At 40.6% G+C, this 23,337-nt stretch overlaps 1 protein-coding gene across 1 annotated transcript in view; it reads right to left on the reverse strand.

Annotated features, from left to right (window-relative positions):
- LOC119661554 (calmodulin-binding transcription activator 1) overlaps positions 1-23,337 on the reverse strand; it is a 601,359-nt gene that overhangs the window by 32,290 nt on the left and 545,732 nt on the right. The window contains 9 exon segments of the mRNA XM_038070945.1: positions 358-951; positions 1,043-1,164; positions 1,220-1,695; positions 1,768-2,602; positions 3,002-3,847; positions 4,006-4,242; positions 15,594-15,640; positions 15,739-15,883; positions 16,076-16,150. Coding sequence (XP_037926873.1) covers positions 358-951; positions 1,043-1,164; positions 1,220-1,695; positions 1,768-2,602; positions 3,002-3,847; positions 4,006-4,242; positions 15,594-15,640; positions 15,739-15,883; positions 16,076-16,150 — 3,377 coding nt within the window.

A 23,337-nucleotide genomic window follows, 5' to 3' on the forward strand; every position in this document is an offset into this window, starting at 1 on the left:
GAACTATTTTGCCGATCGAGTGACAGATACCCTGAATTTAGTTATAGCCATATTTGATATTGGCCTTCATCCTGCCCATTCACAACGGACTTATCATTGCTGCTGAAATTTAACATTGTTGGGGAGGAATCAATATTGACAAAGTGGATTGTGTAAATTTTCCTAAAAGGAAATGATATTCGGATTATTTAACAAATTTTGCAATATTCCATATTTCGTCTTTGTTGCTGAAATTTTCAATCCACTTCAGCGGTGCAGCTGAAACTGCCTGCACTTCATGCGACATTCACCAAACGCATTAGCATATCCTGCGCCATAACTGCCAGAGGCAAAATACAAAACTTAATTTAGCCTTACCTCGACACGGCACCAGGCCTTAAGAACACACCGTCGTGGCTTCTTGAGCTACCTAAAGAGTTCATGGATCCATTGGAATTCGGCGATGAACACTGGGATAGAAGACTTTCGTTGTTCGCAATGTTGTTAGTGCTATTATTGTTCGGTTCGTTGTCCTTATTTTCAAACTTGCTATTTACATTATCACCACTATCATTGCTGCTATACGCTTGAATTGAGGAGACCTTCCTGACTGGAGAGCTCGATGAATACTGATCTGATTTCCCATAGTTTTTGATTTTACAATCTGCGAGCGATTCTTGCTTCTGCTGCTCCTCTGAATTGTTGGAATGGGAAGCCATGGTTTGACTACCAGTTAACCGATTTTTATTATCTGTACTATTATTACTACTATTATCGTCTTTAATATTATTGGAAGATAAAACATCATAAGCATAAGATGAATTAAGGTTATTATTGCTATTGTTAAGGTTATTGGTATTTGTAGTTGTTGTAGTGGTAAAGGTGCTTAGAGTTCCAGAAGAACGGTTTTGCTGCTGCCCATTTATACGCTCGCGTTCGTGGCGTTCTAATTCACTAACAATATTCAAGTGGCTGCAACATTTAAAGAATTAATATAGCAAATATTTGTTGATATTCGTATGGTTGTGTATTAGCATGTGCGATATTGTGCTCTATAACCTACCCATTTGCTCTGGCAATCTCAACGGGTGTCTGAAGCAAACTATTTTTAATATTTATCGAGTTATAATTCCACTTATACAAAATGGAGGCCGTATCATAGTGTCCACGAGAGCATGCCCATGCCTGAAATAAGATATTTCTGTATTTGTTCGGACGAGATGTCAAATCCACTACAAACCAGCGGTGTGAACCCTTGAAGGTCTTGACTAAGGGCATCAATTTCTGTTTCTAGAACCACGTTCGGATTTTCTGCCCTCCAAGCGAGCATAGTACAAACCAACTTGGAGTACCCCAACGCAGCAGCTAAATGCAGCAAGGTCATGCCTCGGTATCCAGCTGGCCACGATCCTGGCGTCAATGATCGCCACATCTTGTTTGATAAAGCTTGACAGTAATTGACCAGCCTCTCTTCGAAATTTGCCTGCGCCAGAAGGGTTACATCTTCAACAGAATCTTTTGGCTCTGACTTGATTTGCATGCGATCATCGATTGACGAGAGTCTATTCAACAAAGTGAACTTATAAAGGCTGTCATTCGCAGTACCCTCACAAGTTGTTTCTATATTGGGGGGCGATTTGTACTCGAAAACTACAGAATTTGAAATAACGTATCCATCACAGGCAACTTGCAATGAAGCAAATCCCACTTCATGCGCTGAAAAAACGGAGAAAATGCATTTGCTTAAACTATATTGAATTCAAAAATAGCTCCTAAATGAAATGCTACCTGGACAATAGCACCTTAAAACTCCTGTCTGTACTATAGTAGTCGGGACGGGAAAGGAATCGAACAATACTGTGTAGGAAGAAGTAGTGTTCCATGGTCCTGTTACGAGAACCTTCACTCCTCCTTCCGGGTAAGCCCACTCAGGACTATAATCTGTTATATTAAATGTAGTTTGATTCACGTTATTCCTGTTCATGTTTGCTTCCGACTGATTTTGTAATTGATCCAATGTATTTTGTGAAAACGCATTCTTTGTCTCCAGCTCCAAGTCTGGAAATTCCACTAACATATCGAAGGCATCCAAATTAACAAACACGTCATCGGGGTCATGTCCTTGAGAACCGACACCGGGGTCGCTGTTCACCCCCACATCACAGACATTATCAATAAAATCCATGGGATTTATGTCGGAATCGATTCCATCGTCGTTTGCATTCGACCCATTATTAGCAGAAAGCGGCATATTCGCACTCAACGTTTTCTGGATATCCTCCTGTGATAGGTCCAAAGTCTCATTGAAGAAGGGCAAAGAATCGTTCAGCTCTTTTGTAAGACTGTTGCTATCTTTGCTAGGACTATCTGTGCTGGGCGTAGTTTGGTTCATTGAACTAAAACTGATTGTATCGTAGACAGAATCACTGATTTGTTTCTCAGAAGCTGAGGATGAAGTGGAATCCATGGCTTCAAGCTTAGGAACTAGATTTGGTGTCATCGGCTGTGCCGGGCGGTCATCTTTTATGGTGTATTTTCGATCTTGCACTTGCTGATTGGTTTGGCAGACGAATGATTGTTGCTGTCCATTTAGTATTAGGAGGCTGCCACCAGAATTTTGAATCTGAGAAAATGGAAAAAAAAGTATATCATTTGTCTATAAGGGAGAGAAGCTTGAGGGAGGTTTAGGTAAATGGTTGCTTGAGAATATTTGCTGGTGCGTAACTACAGTGGATTTGGAAAACCTAATTGTGCTTATTACTCATTTTTAATAAAGCTTCACCCCTTCCAAAGTAATCTTCTAATAAATGCAAGGGTCAAATTTCTGAATCCGATTAAATCCGCTTCGCACAATTCAAAGCAAACATTAGTCAAAAATTATATGTTCGTAGTGGGACCAATTTCAGGTCACCAGCATAAACTGCGGCCAATCAGAAACCATATAGCAATAACAACCGGAGTGAACAGAAATTTCAAATGGAAATTCCCAAGATTGCATAGTTAAATTGTGCACAGTACTGACCTGGGACAGATTAAGGACGAGCGGTGGAGCCGTGGAGTTCGAGGAGTTGCCACCATCCGAAGTATTGCACCCGCTCAAAGTCAGTCGACCGCCACTCGAAGCATTACTAATTAGATTCGATGACACCCTTTGATTGACAACATTACTATCAATTATCGATGGCTGATGGTGGGTCTCCTCCTGTCGAGGATGATGGTGTGAATTGTTTCCGGAGCCACCAGACGAGGACGAGCCTGCCGATGAATGGCTTGTTGAGTGGTGGTGGTGCTGGGGCTGGGAATGAGGGCGGTGTTGCTGATGGGTGGTCCCACCATTATTTGTTAAATTGTTTAAATTATTATCACTCGAAATTGCTAAACTAATTTGCTGATTGGAATGAGAAGTCATCTGAGAGCCGGCATTGTTTTGGTGGTTGCTAGCGAGGGTCGTTACTAGTCCTAAGCCCGCACTTCCGGTTAAACTGTTACCCGTGTGGCTCGTATTTATTATCATTTGACTAACATTATTATTGGTTATGCGATTTATTTGATTGCTGGCATTAGTCGCATTGGTGAAGTGTTGATTAGTCGACGACGATGACATAGAACTAGTTGCACTTGTCGTTGAAATTGAGTTGCCGGAAAGGAGCTGGGATGTTTGTGATGAATGAACTAGATGGGCATTGTTCTGACGGGCCATTAGATGCTGTTGCTGCTGCTGTTGATGGTGGGAAAGATGATGATTGCCAAGGGAGGAATGGTTGTGCAGTGTAGGAATGACTTGGAAGTGAATGGAGTTGTCCATGGTCTTCTGATTTAGGTCGGGTATGGACTCACGTGTTCGACGATCCACCCAGCGAGAGTAAAGCTATTGAAAAGAAGAAGCAGCTTATTCAGTTATTTACTCTATGATTTCTTATTTTTTTATAGCAATTAGCAATTTTTGACTAACAACTACCGAATTTTTCGGTAACAAACCAAAATGCTTGCAACCTGCTGTATGATATCGCAGCGATAATAACTTACTCTAGGACCTATCAATACGTTTGGTGTTGTACTTGAAACTTGATTATTGCTTTCTTGCCGTTTTTCTGCTAGCGATTTTACTGAGTTTATTCGACGCATTGGATGAGAGCACGATTTCCCATCAGCACAGGTTGAATCCGGACAACCGCACTCCAATTGTTTGACAAGTGCAGCTTGACGAGCAAGCCGTTGTTTTTCCATAAGTTGCGCAACTATTGCTTCTACTGTTTCAGCAGTCTGAAAAAAAACAACAAAGATTAGGTTAGATTAGTAATTATAAAATTTCATAAGAATGGGGGAGACGAGGGTGGGTAAAGTGTTTTGTAATCTTTTAGGATGATTTTGTTCTTAAATTGATATTCAACTATACACAAATTAGAAAAATTAGTCGTCTGCGGATGTCTGTTTCTTCGGTCATACGCTGGACCTGGATGGAGTTGAAAGGCCCTCAAATCACCATCTAGCGTTTTAAGCCATCGTTGTTTCAGTCGACTTTTTGGTCGTTTCCAATCGACTTCGATTTTCAGACCAATGTTGGCAATTAAGTTTTCATCGGCGCAAATTGCTTATCCATACCATCGTAGACGCCTCCCTTGCAATTTCTCAACGATCGATGCAAATCCATATCGATCGTGGAAGTCCTTATTCGGATGTGATCATGGCGTGTTACGCCACTGCTCCAACGTAACATTTCGGTAACTCCAAACGTTCTTCTCTCAAAGATAAATACCGCAAGCGCCGTCTTCGTTTTTGACTGAAAACTACGTGAATCCCCCCCCCCTCATTCCAAACATGCCTTCCACTCGTCTAAATAAAAACACTACTCGTCCTCGTGTTCGACAAATATTAATATGAATTCAGCCATTAAATCATGTATAATATTTTGCAAATTTTTGAAACTCGTTGTTACAAATCCATTTCCATTTTTTTAAAACCATGCACACAGGTACATCTGGGTAGGAAGGTATCACTTTCACAATTTTTGAATTTTTCTGTCGAAATTTGGAGGGAATACCAGTAACTCAGTTGCAGTCTCAAAACAAAAACGACACTGGAGCTCATTCTCGAGGTTAGAGCGATGAACTTAAAACCATTCAGAAACAAGTCGGAATACCGGAAGCTCGCGCTTCGGGCATAAAGGTTTTGTGTTCATCTTATGCAAAAAAATTCAACGCACATTTGTCTATCCGCATATAGCTACAAATCCAACATAATACTTCATATTTTTCCTAACTACGAGACATACGTACATATTACAGCCATAGCTATTACGCTCACCCTAAACAAACAAACTGCCTATTTCCCAAATACTGTACACATATATGCACGTATATAAATGGATCGTACTCATATTTCCGATTTACTTCTTATATCTATTTGAATTAGGCACTACCCGCAAAGTTCATTAGCACGCATATATTATATACCTAGATAAACACATGTCTGGTTGACAAATAACTAAAAAACTAAAACAAAATAATTCTTTGCGACGCCATTCATAAGAACTCATTTCGTTGTGATATTGACGAATTGATATGTGATGATGACGTCATGCAGGTTGTAGAGTGCACGAAATTCACAAAAAATTGTAAAGTTTCACCCCCTATAACTTTGTTAGTAATAGTTGGATTTTCTTCAAACTTTACCAAACTATGCATTATGATCTTCACTACATCTTACTTCTGGGATGAACATAAGGGGGGTGCCAGGCAAATTTCTAAAATGTGGAAATATACTGTTATTAACTTTACTTGTGCAGATATCGGAACCGGATATATATTGAGGCCTAGACTTCGTAGAGATGCACCACTGCGATTTTTTTCAGATTTTTCGGTTGGATAGGTTCTGAGAACGAGACCTGTTACACTTTTTGGGGGTCATATTTAGAGCCCCCACTCCCCTATGTTTCACCCAATTTCAAATATTGAACCAGTTTCGAAAAGTACTAATTGAGACCTTTCATTTGATACCCCATATGGCTACATTCTGTGAAAAAAAAATTTGCACCCTCCATTCACATGTATGGGGAGCCCCCCCTTAAACTTAACACAAGATGGCGCCACTTACTGCATGTAAAGGGAACACCAGATTACATACTCTCACCAATTTTCGTGACAATCGGTTTAGCCGTTTCCGAATAAATCGGGTGTGACAGACAGACAGACAGACAGACGGACAGACGGACAGACAGACACCGTCTCGATTCTAATAAGGTTTTGTTTCACACAAAACCTTAAAAACGACGAAAAGTACATCAACACTGACAACATATGCATACAAAAAGGCATTCGTTAGAGTATGAAAGGGATTAAAGAACACAATGAGAATTGTGAAACGAGTGTGCGTCTCCGTGTAGAGGAAACGGTTGATGCGAGGAAGGATACAAGAAAACAGTAGGACGACGAAAGGTATACACAGGGTGCGGCAGCATAACTTCCTTTTTTCAAAACTCAATAAAAACTATTGTATGCATCGGAAAATATTTATTTATTTTTTATAATGTAGGTACATTACATTGTTTTGAAGATCAAATCAAGTCAGATCAAGTCCCCCATTCTCCATACATTGCGTAAATCGATTTCTGGCGTTTGTCATGACTCTTGTTAGCATAGCAGGTGTTATGTTGGCAATTTCTTCTTGGATGTTGGTCTTCAAATCTTGTAGGGTTCTTGGACGGTTCACATAAAAACGGGATTTGAAAAAACCCCATAGAAAAAAATCACAAGGGGACAGATCGGGAGAGCAGTGCCGGCCATTCCAAATCGCCTCTAATTGAGATAAGGCGCTCTGGAAAGTGTTCCCTTAAAATAGCCATCGATGCTCTTGAAGTGTGTGCTGTTGCACCGTCTTGTTGGAACCAAGTGTCCCCCAAATCCAAATTTTCTAGCCGTGGGAAAAAAAATTCTGTAGCATGTTTACATACCGGTCCGAATTCACTGTCACTGTAACCTCATTTTCCTCAAAAAACCAGGGACCAATAATTCCAGCTGAAGAAATGGCACACCACATTGTGACTTTGGGTGAATGCAAAGGCTTTTGATGCAATTCTCGAGGGTTGGTGTCAGCCCAGTAGCGCATGTTTTGTTTGTTAACCGACCCACACAAATGAAACTGGGCTTCATCGCTAAAAAAAACAATAGCATCCTCGGGAACGACATCAAGAAGAAGCTCACACGCGTTCATCCGAGAATTGAAGTCACGTTCTGAAAGTTCCTGCACTATCGCCATCTTATAGGGATGAAAAAGAAGATCATCACGAAGAATTCTTCTCACAGAACGATCGGATAGTCCAAGGGCAGATGCGTGTTTGCGCGCAGAACGCCGTGGCGATCGCAACATTGACGCTCTCACTGCTTCAATGTTCTCAGGTGATCTAACGGGCCGAGGGACTCCAGTTCTTCCTTTTGTCGCACTTGCAGTTTGTCTGAATGTAGTGACCCATGTAACAATTGATTTGCGGTCTGGGACGGGAGCCAACGGGGCTAAATTAAAGCGATTCCGAAATGCACGCTGTGTTGCATTAACCGAACATCCGCTTGAAAAGTAAACCTCAACGGCAAAGGCACGCTCCTCACTATTCCAACGCATGATGGCGACTGAACCGTGTCGGGACAAAACTTTACAGTATCCCCTCTTGAACGAGACCACTAGCGCTCCGCTATGACATCAACTAACTGAGTGGCGCGCATTTTAAAAAAGGAAGTTATGCTGCCGCATCCTGTATAATATTATAATAATAACTACATACCGCTAACGTATACTCATTCCCATTTTATTGGAAACTATCAGCAAACTTCATTAGCACATACATATAAAATACATATCTCCATCAAGTAATTGATTCTGATATACAGATAAATAACAGGATATGCGTGATCGACATGAACAACGAAGTGGATGGTAAGCGACGAAATGCGCTAGGTGGGGATTTGAAAGCCCCGCGACTGGATCCTAGATCAGGCAAATAAGAGAATAAAATGGCTTAACGACCTCGCTCGTTAATTGAACAAAGGGACGAAGACAATAAGCAAATTTTTAAATGCTTACCAGGCTACTGGATGTAGTGAACGGAAAAAGAGGACTAGAAGAGTGGGGAAAACCACTCACTACTCGTGAAAATCGCTTACTAAAGAGAATGTGTTGGTGCGGTTGGCTCGAAACTGCGGAGAATATTAGAATAGTGCTTGTGGAAGGCGCTATAAAATTCCGAAGCCGATCGCTTCGACGACGCGGGAAGTGGCCTTTTACTCAAAGACCTACCAAATAGCACTTTTGACCGAAAAAATGGAATGAACGAAAAATTATATAAGTTGGATTTAAAAGCCTTAAGATTGCACCTAAATCAGGCATTCGATAGAGCCAAATGGCGAAAACCTGATCACGATGAGCCGACCCCGCTTGTGAACGGGAAAAAGGCTGAAGAAAAAGAAGAAGAATATTCTCCCAGATTCAACTTGAATCCAACAGAAAGACGTTATCGAAAAGAATAGCAATAAAAGGTTTCTCTTTTGCCTTTTACAAGTAAAGGATTATTTAGCAGAAGTCGACATTTTCACGATGGGCTAGTCTGGAAACAGATAAAACCCTATTGAAAACCTTATCCATATTATGAAGATGCAGATAATGAAGCAGGAACTCAACACTCCCGCTCAATAAGGCAAAGTGATCGAAGACGTGTGGTATAAAAAATGTCATTCCACTTTTGCAGAATTTCGTTAATTTAATACCTAATAGGGTTTAAGGGGATCATCCTGTGTGTCGGATTCGCGGAATCGATTTTTTTTGGCGTCAATTGTATCTAGATATAGAGTAGAATATCTGGGCAAAGTGATATTTTGATATTCGGAGTCATTCGGAATTTATGGTGTTAAACACGTGATAAGTCACATGCTAGATTTATGTCGATCGTCGTAATGAAGCTCGTATTTATCGGTCGGAATAACGTTCGAATGACTTCGCTAAAAGGACGAGAATTGAAGCCAAGGCCGTACACGTGTTTCTCCAGGAAACCTAAGGTTTATGGACTAGGTATAGCAGATTAAGGGCCAGTTAAGGTTTTATGGCTAAAAATCGCATTCTACTTTTTAAATGCGTTTTTCTCGAAACCGCATCTATTCAACGAAATTGGTTGAAATTTTCACAACTTATTCAGAATAAATTTCTACGGCCCGCAAACTAGGATAATTGCGATTCATTCAGTAGTTTTTTTTCATTGAAGAAGCCATAACAAAACACCAAAAGTCAAAAAAAAAGTTTAACGCGGCATCAAAAATGTAGTTTTTAATATTTTTTAATAATCCTAGTTTACGGACTGGAGTTAAGTCTGCACGTTAAAATACCATGACCGTCCCGGTTGTGGATAAAATTCCGGCTCAATAGGTTACGGTGGGCGGGTCACTTAATCCGTATGGATGAGGATGATCCCACCCGGAAAGTCTATAAGGGCAATATCTATAGTAGACAAAAAAGGCGAGGCAGACCCTGCCTAAGATGGAGCGATGGCGTAGGTCAGGACGCCAGACAGCGTTTAAGGGATATCGAATTGGTGGACCTCGGCGCAAAACCGGGATGTCTGGAGTTCCTTATTAAGGCAGGCCTAGACCGGATACCGGTTGTTGCGCCGTTGATGATGATGTTAAAATACCGTTTACTGTTTTTCTTTAAGATGATCACAGCGCCCTCTAGCGTGGCAGCAGAAAAACACCTTTCTTTAGAGATGGGTGTATAAATTGCTCTGTATTTCAATAACGAACTATGCGATCGGGCTGGAAAAATTACTATGCACCCTCAAGATATTAGTAAAGAGCAGGCGCTTGCATATAAGCATGGGCTGATCACGGGAATATGTCCGGTTTACCGGTATAAGCCACAAGCATTACCCGATAGTTCTGATTACGGCATGGATTCAGTTCTAACTGACCACCATATAGAGCACAACAAGTCAGACGTGCTGTTAATTGACAAGACGGGTAAATAGCAACATTGAACGGAAATGAGTGAAAAAAAAGATGAGTGAGGCTCGTGAAATCAAAGAAATTTTGCGCCTCGAGACTGTAGCTCCTAGAATATTGTCAGTTACAGGTATTGAACTTAAATCCCTCACGGCTTCCCTAGAAGTCATGGGACTCTCCAAAGTCTGGTTCAAACTATGCAAAAGTACACCAAGCAGTTCTCGACGGATTTTCCCATTAACTCACCACCGACCACCGCCCTATCTTTTTATACATATATCATATATATTTCAAGCAGGGAGAATCGTCCGAACCTAAATGTTTAGCACTTGCTGCTAGTATTAGGTAAAATCCGGCATCTGTGGAGATTCTAACAATTCAGAAATTAGAAAGAGTTACTAATTAAAAGTGAAAGAATCTTTTTTTGTAGACTCAATGTCTTTAAAAGAGTTTCTTTTTCATTCAAGTTGCTTTTATATGTTTTCAACACTAATTATTTATTTCCATTAATCCCAAATAAAAATTCCTTTTTTCAAATTTAAACACTTTTATGCCTATATTAACTACAGTTATGGTGAATATTTTCATAATCACCTTGATGCACCTACACATATCCCCTTGCTCAAGTCCTTAGTCATCATTATCATCAATGGCGCAACAACCGGTATTCGGTCTAGGCCTGCCTTAATAAGAAACTCCAGACATCCCCGTTTTGCACCGAGGTCCACAAATTCGAAATGCCCTAAAAGGTGTCTGGCGTCCTGGCCTACGCCATCGCTCCATCTTATGCAGATCTGCCTCGTCTTCTTTTTCTACCATAAATATTGCCCTTAGACTTTTCGGGGTGGATCATCCTCATCCATACGGATTAAGTGACCCTCCCACAGTAACCTATTGTGCCGGATTTTATCCACAACTTGACGGTCATGGTATCGCTCATAGATTTCGTCGGAGAATTCTTCTCTCGAACGTGGCCAAGAGTTCGCAATTTTTCTTGCTGGGAACCCAAGTTTCCGAGGAATATATGAAGACTGACAAGATCAGTGTCCTGTACAATAAGAGCTTTGATCCTATAGTGAGACGTTTCGAGTGGAATAGTTTTTGTAAGCTGAAATAGGCTCTGTTAGCTGCCAACAATCGTGTGCGGATTTCATCATCGTAGCTGTTATTGGTTGTGATTTTCGACCCTAGATAGGAGAAAATATCAACTGTCTCAAAGTTGTAGTTTCCTCTCTTTATTCTTCCCGTTTGACCAGTGCTGACGTTGCCACCATATATTTGTCTTTATATTTGTCCATTTCCTACCTTATTATGATAGAATTATCTTAGCTAAGGAGTTAGGATAAGGAGCTAACCTTCTCTTGTACTTCCTCATCTGGAATGAGATCTCCTCTGTTAATGTCGCAAGTTTAAGGTCTCTGTGTCTCTGTAATCATCCGTAGTATCCTGAACTTGAGCTCTCTGCAGCAACTCGATGTTAGATGTGCACACTCAATCAACTGAATTCCAAAAGACCGTGTTGGCATTATGACGGCTTTGCGGAGCAAACGTTTGTAGCCAAGTCCCAGCTTAGTGTTTTTGTTTAGAAGCCAATACATATCTTTTGTTTTCAACTGCATTTGCATTGCCTTCGTCTCAATATGTTTTCTCCACGTTAGTCGTCTATCCAGGTGCAAACTGAGACACTTAACCTCATTCTGTTGATGAATCGTTACACCTGTTGATTAAGACCGTCAGTGCAGTTTTACCGGTTCATTGTGAAAGTGACCGGATAGCATTTTTCGGTTTTGTAAACCACTATTCAATTCGTCTTAGGTGGATTTGTAAGTTTGTTGGTGCAACGTGAGGATTGGTGTGGATACTTAAAATAGAAGTATTACCTGGAAAGTTATCAGGTAAGGATCAGTTGGTAGATTCGAGGTATAGATGAGGTAGAGTATCGGTCCATTACTTTGAGGCTCTTCAGCTTGGATGTTGTATTCGTGAGATGTGAACTTTCGTATTTCGCCCTGAATTTGCGCCCCAAGAGAAAAAATTCCAAATTTCCATAAAACTGTACTGTATTGTACTGTGGAAGCAGCTTTTTTATTTTAAAGGACTGCTGAGTATTGGCTTTTTATTCTCCAGTGAACTCCATATCTCAAAGACGATCCTGTAGACTTGTTCGATTTCATTATGCTTCTTTCGGAAGCCAAACTGCTGCAGAGGAATTAATTTGTTTTCCACTACTAGGTGTAGTGAAATTTTTGAAAATTAGTAATTTTCTGAACACTTTTGAGAAGATGCGTAGCAGATTTATAGACTTGAAAGATGTAACCTGTATTTGGTGCCTCCCACATTTAGGAATCATTATAACTTCTGAAACCTTCCAAGCCTTGGGGAAATAGGCGAAACTGTAGAATTCCGATAAATATGTGAGTTACGTGAGTGACTGCGATACTTAGAAGTTCCTTCAACATTTTTCCTGTGATTAGGTCATATCTTGGAGCTTTTTTGGGTCCCCTTGTTCTTTAAATACTCGAGCAACTTGTTTGGCTCTAAATGAGAAGCTTGTTTTCGGCGTAGCCATAGGATATTTTTCGACTCCATTTCCAGTAAGGGAGGAAGGAATACCTTTTTCAGGTATTTTATATTTGCCCAACTGCCGTTCGCTGATCTCAGTATTTACGATTCACATTAAGCAGGTCTCTTCAGTTTTTTGTAGCTTTTCACAGTAACAAAATCAGTTGATGCAGTGGGCGGTAAACCGCGTAAGTAAGTTTCTAACTCCTGTTCCCTTTGATCTTTAATTGCTGCATGGATCAACTTACTCTGGCCTAACTGTCTTTTTAGGTCTGGTGATCTGTGAGCCTATCTTGTCTTCTAAGCTTGTAGTATACTATGCGGTGTACTATTTTTTGGAAGGTTGGCGATACATGGGCATGGGGTAGAGAGTTGTGCAGCCACGGTCATTATTTCGATGGAGGGCTTTGTCTATTTCACCTCTGGTTTTCTAAGGAATGTTGATTTGCAGATGAGTCCTTATATACTTGCGGAAATTCAACCAGTTCGATGATTTGTTTGTTATTTTTTTACTTGTATCACCTATTGTAGTGTGGTGCGCATACAAGTGTTATAATGACGGGCAAGTGGTCTGAAAGCATGTCATCGCAAGGTGTCTCGAGCAAGCACGTCCAACATGGGGTCTTGTTTTGGGAGTAATCAGTCTAGATCCCCACCAATATGGAAATTGTTTTGTGAATGAGATGCGTTTCGGATATGAGCATTGTATCGATTTATTTGCCAAACAGCAAGTGTTCTATTTTCAGTTTATGCTTGCTGATGTCATTTGCAATCCAGTGACAAATTTTGAACTGATTCATTTGTTTCTGAGAAGGACCTGTAAGATCTGCGTCTGATTATGCGTCTTTTATTGCATCATCTTTTGCAACGAGACCATAAACTGGTTCATCGTTTGAGTCCTTCCAGATTCTGGGTTTGGACGCTTGTATTTTTTTGACTTTGAGGTGTGGATTTCAAAATGCTAGCATAGCTGTTGTGCTATGTTTTTAAAGCCTTTAACCACAGATCTGCTAGCGGGAATGGTATTTGTTTTGATGCATTGAACTCGTTGTTTCCATTGCGATTTCCGCTTGATTTCAGACTAGACTGAGCAACCTCTGTGGTTAGTCGATTGTGGTACAGTTCTTAGCACTTATATCCTGCCTATTCCTCTTACAATTAGCTGTTGCGTGCAGATCTTCTCAAATGACATAAAAACTGGGTATGTTTTTGTGTGATCAAATTCTTGACAATTCTGGGAGTGCACCGGGGCAGGTTTTTTAAGTGGCTTTTCTACGACAATTCTTCAATAAATCAGATCGCCTTGATTATATATTGGATGCGTTTCGCCCTTCTTAAATTTCAATACATCACTCCACTCAATAGGTTGGGGAATTCTACCTATGTACCGACCTCACCTGAAAATGTTCAGCTTCAAAGTTTTTTAAATTTTTTAATCTCTGACAAATTCACTCTTGGTTCGATTCCTTTTGGCCCTACTGTAATGCACTTGGAGCTTTTCAATTGGTATTTGCAATACGTTTTACCTTCTTTGCCAAAGCTGGCTACTTCTCTGTACTTGCTTTCGTCATAGATTGGGTGGGGCCTATGTGGGCCTACGTAGCAAGTGCTTTTGCCAATCAATCTTGGAAGATTATCGACAAGTTCGCTGATTCAATTCAATTTGGGAGTGTTTTCATCCAATATTTTTTCTTGATGTGCACTAAGCAGTACAAACCTATTTTGATTCGGGCTGTCGTTTTTAGAATGTTTCGCCCTTTTGGGTGTATTTTTTGTAAAGGATGATTACGGGATTCTTCTACGTTTGGAAACTAGAATGTAACTAAGATTGGCCAAGATTGTTCAGAGCGTAGATTAGGCCAGTAAGATTGATGAGCAGTAGTTTACAATATATAGTTTAGTGAATTTGATTTCACTGATCATAAGTGCGTTTCTTTCAGTTGTAAGTGCTTCACATAAATTTTTCGCAGTAACGCCTTTCCGCGCAAAATGTCTTTCCTAAATTGTGTCTGTTTTGATTTGCAATTTCATCCACTGAAACTTAATTTCTGTTACTTCTCACGGAACTAACACATCCTTTCGTATCGATCAAGCGATTTCATCTTGAGGCAAAAACTCGTCGCTCAAAACTCACTCAAACCTTCTCAAAACCTTCTATTAATACCTCCAATTCTCATTCCAACTGATAAATACATATGAGATTTCTAGCAGTCTATGAAGTCATTAGGGCTCAAAAGGCTGACACGTTCAGTACGCACTAGTGATACCTCATTTACAATAAGGTTGGTTGTAACTAAAAAGCAGTCTAGGCAGGCCTAGGATTTTCATTTCCACAATACGAATAATTAGCAGTTGGCTAGTTACTACATTGGGAATTTGTGTTCCTTAACACGTTGATGGCGGAGTCGATATACTGTGTATCGGGCAAACCTTGCCAACTGATGCAAACAAAAAACCTGTAACATACTGAGAGATATGATTCAAGTAATATGAGCATCTTTCAGGAGGTTTTCTTTAAAATTTTGAATGTACCCTTCCACATTCGTACTTTTCTCAACCATTTTCGCACTTTCTTTAATGTGGGACAGGACGTCAAAATTGAGCTTTTAAGAAAACAAATGGACTGTTTCCATACAATTTAGCTTTTCGCAATACTGTGCCAAATTGATTTGTATTTTAAAAGAAATTATTATCAAGAATTTCATTATTATCCTTTCGCATAGGAAAGTGAAGTTAAGATTTACATGAAATTATGCACAGACTGTGGCTATTTCAATAATTTTTGCGTGGTGCTCTCTCAATCTTAATTAAAAAAAATCCACCAACACCTCAAGAAAAAGGGGCATTTGGGATAAAACAAGAGAAAAACGAAAAGCTTTTATGGCTATAGATTTCTTCAGACTCTTTTTCTGTAATTTGTAAATAAATTTATTATTCCTGCCTTGCCAAACTCACAATGTCAGCAAATATCATGTAAGACTCCCGGCAGAGGCATTCAATATTCTATGATAACACACGAAGGGAGAATACAGTTTCAAGGTATTATTTACAAAATGCATATCAGACATTACTCACCGAAATTTCGATCTCATTACCAGCATCCGGTTCATCTTCACTAAAAACTAGAGAGATACAAATCTGGTTAGCACATTTTTCATTTAAACAAATAAAAGCGCATTTCTGTATGTACAATCTCGTCTATAAATCACGAGAAACTTACACATGGGTTTTAATTGACTGACAAGCTCTTCCTTAGTCCACTCTTTCTTGTCTCCCCACAAGGTCAGACTGGGCGTTATAACGGCCATTTTGTTATCGTCGGGATATGGAACGTTCAAATAGTGTACAAGGACAATGTCGGGATTCTGTCAACAAAAGTGAGAGTCAGAGTCACACACAAGTATCCATTATATATTACACACAAAACAGAAAACAAGAGAAGGAACGGAACACGGATAAAAAATATACCAAAAATCTCTTTTATTAATTTTCCAACATGAAGCGAAGAAAAGCGGGTGGAAAGGAAAGTGTGTCTCCACTCAGGACACGGCACTCACCTGTAATAGCCAGTAACACCTGCGATGAAATGTTGGCAGGATCGCTGAGTGTACGTAGCAGCCGTAGATGCACTGTCGAGCATCCGTTCGTTGTTTTCGTTATTTTATTATATCCCATTTCAGGAATGTGGAGCGCACGGCGAGGCAATGAAAGTAGAAAAAAGAAAGGCAACAAGAATATGAGAAATTTTATTAAGTCAGATTTACAGCTTTTAGATGTGGTGTTTTGAACTTCACATATTTTACGATCTTGTTTTTCAGCGCGGTCGTGCGCTCACGGGCGTCCGCAGTCCATATCCTCCACAATGTAAACGCTCAACTTGATGTATCGTCTTCCCGGCCGAAAAGTGCACGACCACAGACACCCACTAATTTATCCCGAGAGGATTACACCTTTTTATACGTATTGCAATCACATAAAGTAGGATTGCGTTTTAGCTACCCGAATGTGTGAATAAACAACCCCAGCGGTGGATCGCGGCTCTATGAGCTGAGAGGGAAGTGCTCCCCAAAGATGTGCATAAGAGTTCCCAGTTGTTTGCATACATATTGTGTCTAGATTATCTTTCAGGGCAAGAATTTATATTTCCAGATTTAGTTTTAAAAAGATTGAGTGACTGGAGCAATGTTAATATTTGCCTGCCATTTCAGACATTGAAGGTTTTGTAGTCTTTTCATTTAAGAAATGGTAAGTACACAACTTGCTGATAATAGGTAGGTAAAATATGCAACTGCTTGCTGAAATTAATATGCCAGACCATGTCGACTAAAGCTCGTTTCACACGTATACGGTTCCATTCGGTTTAGTTCATTTTAGGTTCAGTTTAGGTCGCTGGCGACAAGTGTGAAACCGTGTTTCAATTCGAAGCCTATTCGGCATCTAATTGAAACCTAATTTAAAACCGAATGCTCCTACGGTTCGAATTCGCCTGTAGGGAACAAAAAGGAATCAAGGCTTCCACACACGTATGATTCAGTTTAGATTTTGGCCTCACAGTGTGGGGATTTTAAAGATGAGTTATTAAAAGTTGTCGCTTTTATTTAAATAAATGAGTAGTTTGGCAAATGGACATGCTAGAAAGGGTTTCATTCAGTTCGGTTTGTCTTAGGTGCGACCGAAAACCGAACCGAACCCGAAAGGCACCATATAATATGTTTGAAACTGAGCTTAACATTTGTATACGATAATGCCTTCGGTTACAATAAATTTAAGATGAACCTTTAACCTAGCTTGACTTGATTAATTGTAATGTGATTTCAGCTAAATTGTGATGTCGAAAGGAGTGTTCCTCAACTGAGTTTTTAAAATAACGTATACTATCCTATTCTAAGTTATTTTAACATAACTATCTATAGTGCCTAGGACGAGCATTCCGCAGGAGCTAACATTATCGATTTTTTTCTTCTCGTTAGCGGTCATGACCGCCATTGTTACTGGAAGCATTCATTGTCATTCATTAAGATATCCCCGTGTGACCCTATATCTATATCGGCCCTTAGTATCTCATGATCTTCACTTTTTTGTAGTAATAATACATGTCGGTACACATCGGTTCCCTCCTTGATTATGAAACTTTCTGAACCCGATATTAGTTTTGACATTGGTTGAAAAGGTGGAGAGTGCAGGGTTTTGAAAGTGATCGTTTCTTTCACGGACCCATTCTCAGAAACCACCCAACCGAAAAATCTTAAAAAAAAATCAAGAGGCGCCACTATATGGTGCCTAGGCTCCGAAATACTTTCAATATCGATATCTGTTCAAATCAGGTTAATAATAGTACAATTTTGAGTAATTTACTTGAAATAATAATAATCGTTGGCGCAACAATCCATATTGGATCAGGGCCTTGAAGTGTGTTAGAGCACTTCATTCAAGACCGTAACGGTACACTAGGAGGCAATGTGGTCAGCATTACGCTCGCCCGAGATTATTACCCTGATTTGACTCAGGTACTCATTCACAGCTGAGTCGACTGGTATCCGACGTCAAATCACGATACAAATTCCACTGCCACCAGTGAGATTTGAACCGCGACCTTCCGTATGACAGCCTAGTGCTCTAACCACTAAGCTATCCGGACAATTTACTTGAAAACTCCCCTTAAGTTCATCCTAGAATCATGCAATGCAGAAATGCTGGCTATAACATAGAGCTCTTACTGTACAAGACTATGATCTTGCCAGTCCTCACGTATTCCTCGGAAACTTGGGTTCTTAGCAAGAAAAATTGCGAACTCTTGGCCGCGTTCGAGAGAAGAATTCTCCGAAGAATTTTTGGCCCCCTACATGGGGATGGACGATTCCGTAGCCTACACAATAACGAAATCTATGAACGATACCATGACCGTCCAGTTGTGGATCAAATCCGGCTCAATAGGTTACGGTGAGCGGGTCACTTAATCCGTACGGATGAGGATGTTCCCACCCGGAAAGTCTATAAGGTGCAATATCTATGATAGAAAAACAAGACCCAGCCTAAGATAGAGCGATGGCGTAGGCCAGGACGCCCGACTAGGGATATCGAATTGGTGGACCTCGGCGCAAGACCGGGATGTCTGGAGTTCCTTATTAAGGCAGGCCTAGACCGGATACCGGTTGTTGCGCCGTTGATGATGATGATGATAACATAGAGCATGAATCCGCCAAGTTTGGTGAAAATCGCACAATTACTAACGATATTAACGCAATAATACAAAAGAAATAATGAGGTAAACCGATTTATTTAACATAATTTAAATTTATTCATTGCATTCTAAACATTTAATTATTTGTAATAATAATAACAATGGTTGGCGCAACAATCCATATTGGGTCAACGTGTGTGTTAGCGCACCTGATTCAAGACCGTAACGGTACACAGGATTACAGTACCCTGTAGGAGGCAATGTACTCAACATTGCGCTTACCCCGATTTGACTCAGGTACTCATTCGTAGCTGAGTCGACTGGTATCGGACGCCAAATCACGCTAAAAATTCCACTACCATCAGTGAGATTTGAACCGCGACCTTCCGTACGACAGTCTTGTGCTCTAACCACTTAGCTATCCGGATAGTAATTATTTTTGCCGGATGTTATTCAGAAACGGGCTTTTTACCCTTATCCCAACATTTCCTTGTCTTTCCTCGTTGCGAATAGATTGCTTATTGCAAATGAGGCAAAGTCCGACTGCACCCCTTCTGCCAGTGTTGTCTCGCAGTTGATTGGCAACAGTAACCTTTACTATAATTGGTTTGTCCTCAAATTTTTTTATGATTTTTTTGTGGCTTTCTAGTTAATTTCCCAAAAGCATAGTAAGATACCATTACTAACTTAATTTGAGCAAATATCGATATAGATGCTTGGACACCGTATAGAGGCAGCTTCGTGATTTTTTTTCCAAATTTTTCGGTTGGATAGTTTCTGAGAATGCGTCCGTGAAAGAGATGATCACTTCCCGGCTCTTACATTCCCCATCTTTCCATCCAATGCCAAAACGGCTTTAGAAATTAATCGCGGAAACCTTTCATTTGATACCCCACTCCACTATATTCCGTGAACAGAAGTTAATGTTAACACTGCAACCAAAAATGAAGTCATCAATTTATTGTTAGTAAATCGAATGTTGCATTCAAATACAAACAAGAGAAAATCTCACTTTCAGAAATGGATTGGATTGGATTTCTCATTTTCAAAATTGGCGCTTTCGTAAAAACACCCATGAGTGAAGGAATAGTATGTTCTGCTATTTGTAGACGTACTTTTTTATTGAAAACTTTCAGTTGCCTGTTTTCTCGTTGTAGCCCCAATATTTCCAGTTCCTTGCTACAATCGTGATCAACCCTGTTTTAAACAAATACTTTCTACTTCGCTTTGACAACTTTAATATAATTAACGGAAACCAAATTTGTATTTATTTATTTATCTATTTGAGGAGTGCTAAGCCCACCATCAACTTAATGGTGGAGTGCATTAAGTGCACAGCAACTTACTGTGCCACTTTTTATACGAGTACCCCTCGATCATGGGCAAGTACCCAATGAAAAAAAATGGGGGAAAAGGCTAGACGGTTTCGTTCAATAAGGAGGCACACCGAATAAACATAAGCAGAATACAATACCTGACTACTGCTTTTCGGTCACGCTGCTTACAAGATGGAGGCAATATCTCACCCTTTCCTTCTTTTTAAATTTCATCTTCAAATTGGATAACATATCTCTCAAAAGATGATACAGCATCTTGTACCACCTTCTCCTAAGATTTACGCATTTGGATCTGTCGCTGCGGCCGTAAATTCTGACTCGGAGCAGTGTCGTCCTTTAACCGCCTTTTCTTTTCCACAGTCTTCAGAAATATGTCTTGGAGCTTATAATCTTCTTGCACAAAATGATTTGAATACGCACGAGCGTTTTTGAAGTCGATCTTTCTACATTTTTCGCAAAGTTTTTTCAACTTCGTAAATTGTCCCATTCTTTGGAAAACCAAAGAATCTCAAGGTGCTACTTCTTTTGCCTTGATAACAATCCCAACCATTTATTACAAAAATTGCCACCAACACTATTAACAGAAAAATTAAAACCACAAATTTTAACACTTCACAATTGCGAACACTTTCGTAATGATTTGCAAACCGAAACGAACTACTCAATAAACACGACCCAAGTGACGTCACCAAATTAAACAAGTCGGGAAACTAGACGCTTCAGGTATGAAAGGTTTTGTGGATTTCTTTTATAAAGAGTGTGCATTTGTCCCATTAGTATGTGCATATATTATGTGAAAATACCCACTTTTAATTGATATTGACATTCATAGTCTTGAATTTGCAGAGAAGCGACAGCTTTGACCTATTATAACTTTGTTAGTAATAGTGCGATTTTCACTGAATTTGGCAGGATCATGCTCTATGCTATACCCTATATTTCGTGATTCTTCTTCGTTTTGAGGCCAATTAATAAAAATTATAGTAATGTACTATTATTAACTTTATTTGAACAGGTATCGGTGTGGAGGTCCATAATTTTTTTCAGATTTTTCGGTTGGGTAGTTTCTGAGAATGGGTTCGTTAAAGAAACGATCACTTTCAACCCCCCGCACTCCCCACCTTTTCAACAAATGTCAAAACTAAGACCGCCTTCGAAAGGTACTAACCGAGACATTTAATTTGATTCCCCGCATGGCTATATTTGATGAAAAAAAATTTCCACCCTCTTTTGCATGTATGGGACCCCCCCCCCCCCCACTTAAATTCAACGTAAAAACATGTAACTCACTGTATGCGTGAGCCTTCACAGTTTCCATCTTTCACCAAATTCTGCATCAATCGCTACAACCGTCTCCGAGAAAAAATGCGTGTGACGGACAGACAGATAGACAGTACGTAAATTTTAATAAAAAATAAAAATGACGAACATGATATTCGGATGATATTACCTTGTCTAATTTATGTACACTGGCTAAAGTTCATTAAGAGTGCACCTCTGGCTTAAATTCAATTTTTATGAATGGATTATTATTATTTTGTTAAGGGAAAGTCGCACCGCGTCCTTGAAGAACTATTGTGCCCCTTTTACTGGTTATAGTGTACCTGTTGATCATAGTATCTCAAGCAGGCCAGTAACCGTTAGGAACTTTAGTATGTTCCCCACTTCCAGAAGTTTCAGCTTTGCATCTGGTATTAAGTGTTCTCCCAGATGTATCGACCTACTTTGCACAAGTGCTGGACACTGTCCCAGGACGTGCATAGAGGTTTCGTCCTCCTCCTCACAGAACCTGCAGGCAGTGTCCGTAGATATCCCTAGCTTCCCTAGGTGGTAGTTCAGCCGACAATGACCAGTGAGAATTCCCACTATGATTCGGAGGTTCTTTTTGGTGAGGTTTAAGCAATCCTTTGTGCGCATGGGTTCGTATCCCCCAATAAGCACCCTGGACTGCTCCATCCCTGGTTATGAATGGAAGCGATGGAACTAATGCAAGTGACATTAACGAAATAGTGCTTTCCGCGGTTTTTAAAACGAATTCATTAAAATTAATTATATTCAAAAATAATTGTCGAAAACGAAAAGCACCGCTAAATTGCAAATGACGTGAAGTATGTGCAAAATATTATCTGCCACGCATTGCAAAAGTTAGAATTTTCAGAATTTTTTTGTTTGCCGCATTGCGCATCGGACTTGTTGTATATTAATAATAATAATCGTTGGCGCACCAGTCCATATTGGATCAGGGCCTTGAAGTGTGTTAGAGCACTTCATTCAAGGCCGTAACGGTACACTACAGTATATTGTAGGAGCAATACGCGAGGAAGCTTCTAACCAGCGGGAAAATAAGAATTGGTTGGGTAGTGTGTAGGATACGAATTCGGGCCGCCACAACCAAATGTTACAGATGTTTGGATTATGGCACTAGCATCTGCAAATTGTCGGGGACCTGACAGAAGGGCAACATGCCGTAAATGCGATCAGGCAGGCCATAAAGCGAACACCTGCAATGAAAAGGAAAACTGCGTCCTATGCAGCGACCGTGGCGCGACTGATTAGAGCATTGCGCACACTGCGGGATCGGGGCGGTGTCCAGTTTTCAGAGCAGAACTGGAAAGTGCTAGGATATGGTCGCATCCTACAAATCAATATGCACCGGAGTGTAACCGCTCACGAGTTACTAGCGCAGTTCGCTGCGGAGACCAAAGCTGATTTAGTACTCATCAGTGAGCAGTACCGAAACAAGGGCCCAGTTTCATGGCCCCCAGACACATCAGGTACCGCTGCCATCTGAGTTCGGGACGGCACCCTCCTGGAGGTTCTTGCCCAAGGCCGAGGGGACGGCTTTGTCCGGATTCAGGTGTTCAGGGATAACGTTTTTTAGTGTCTATCTTACGCCGAATGAGACGATGCCGGACTTTCGTCGGAGGCTTGATGCTTTGGAGGACACTATCTTAAGCACGGATGGGCGGATCCTGGTCGGGGGTGACTTCAATGCTAGCGCACTTGAATGGGGCATGCCTCACACAGATTCCAGAGGGAAACGAATTCTGGAAATGGCGGCGAGAACAGGACTGGTAGTTCTAAACACCGGATCTACCCCAACGTTCCGGCGCCCGGGTTGCAAAGGAAACATTCCAGACGTAACCTTCGCGTCGGAATCGCTGGTGGACGGGTGGCGAGTTCTGGAAGACTTCTCCGCAAGTGACCACCAATACATTGCTTTCGAAGTGGTGGACACAAACTCTCGGTGTGCGCCACCCCAGTGATCTACATGTACATGGCACGTCGCGAAGGTGAACAC

Source organism: Hermetia illucens, chromosome 1 (assembly GCF_905115235.1).
Source record: "Hermetia illucens chromosome 1, iHerIll2.2.curated.20191125, whole genome shotgun sequence".
Lineage (NCBI taxonomy): Eukaryota > Metazoa > Arthropoda > Insecta > Diptera > Stratiomyidae > Hermetia > Hermetia illucens.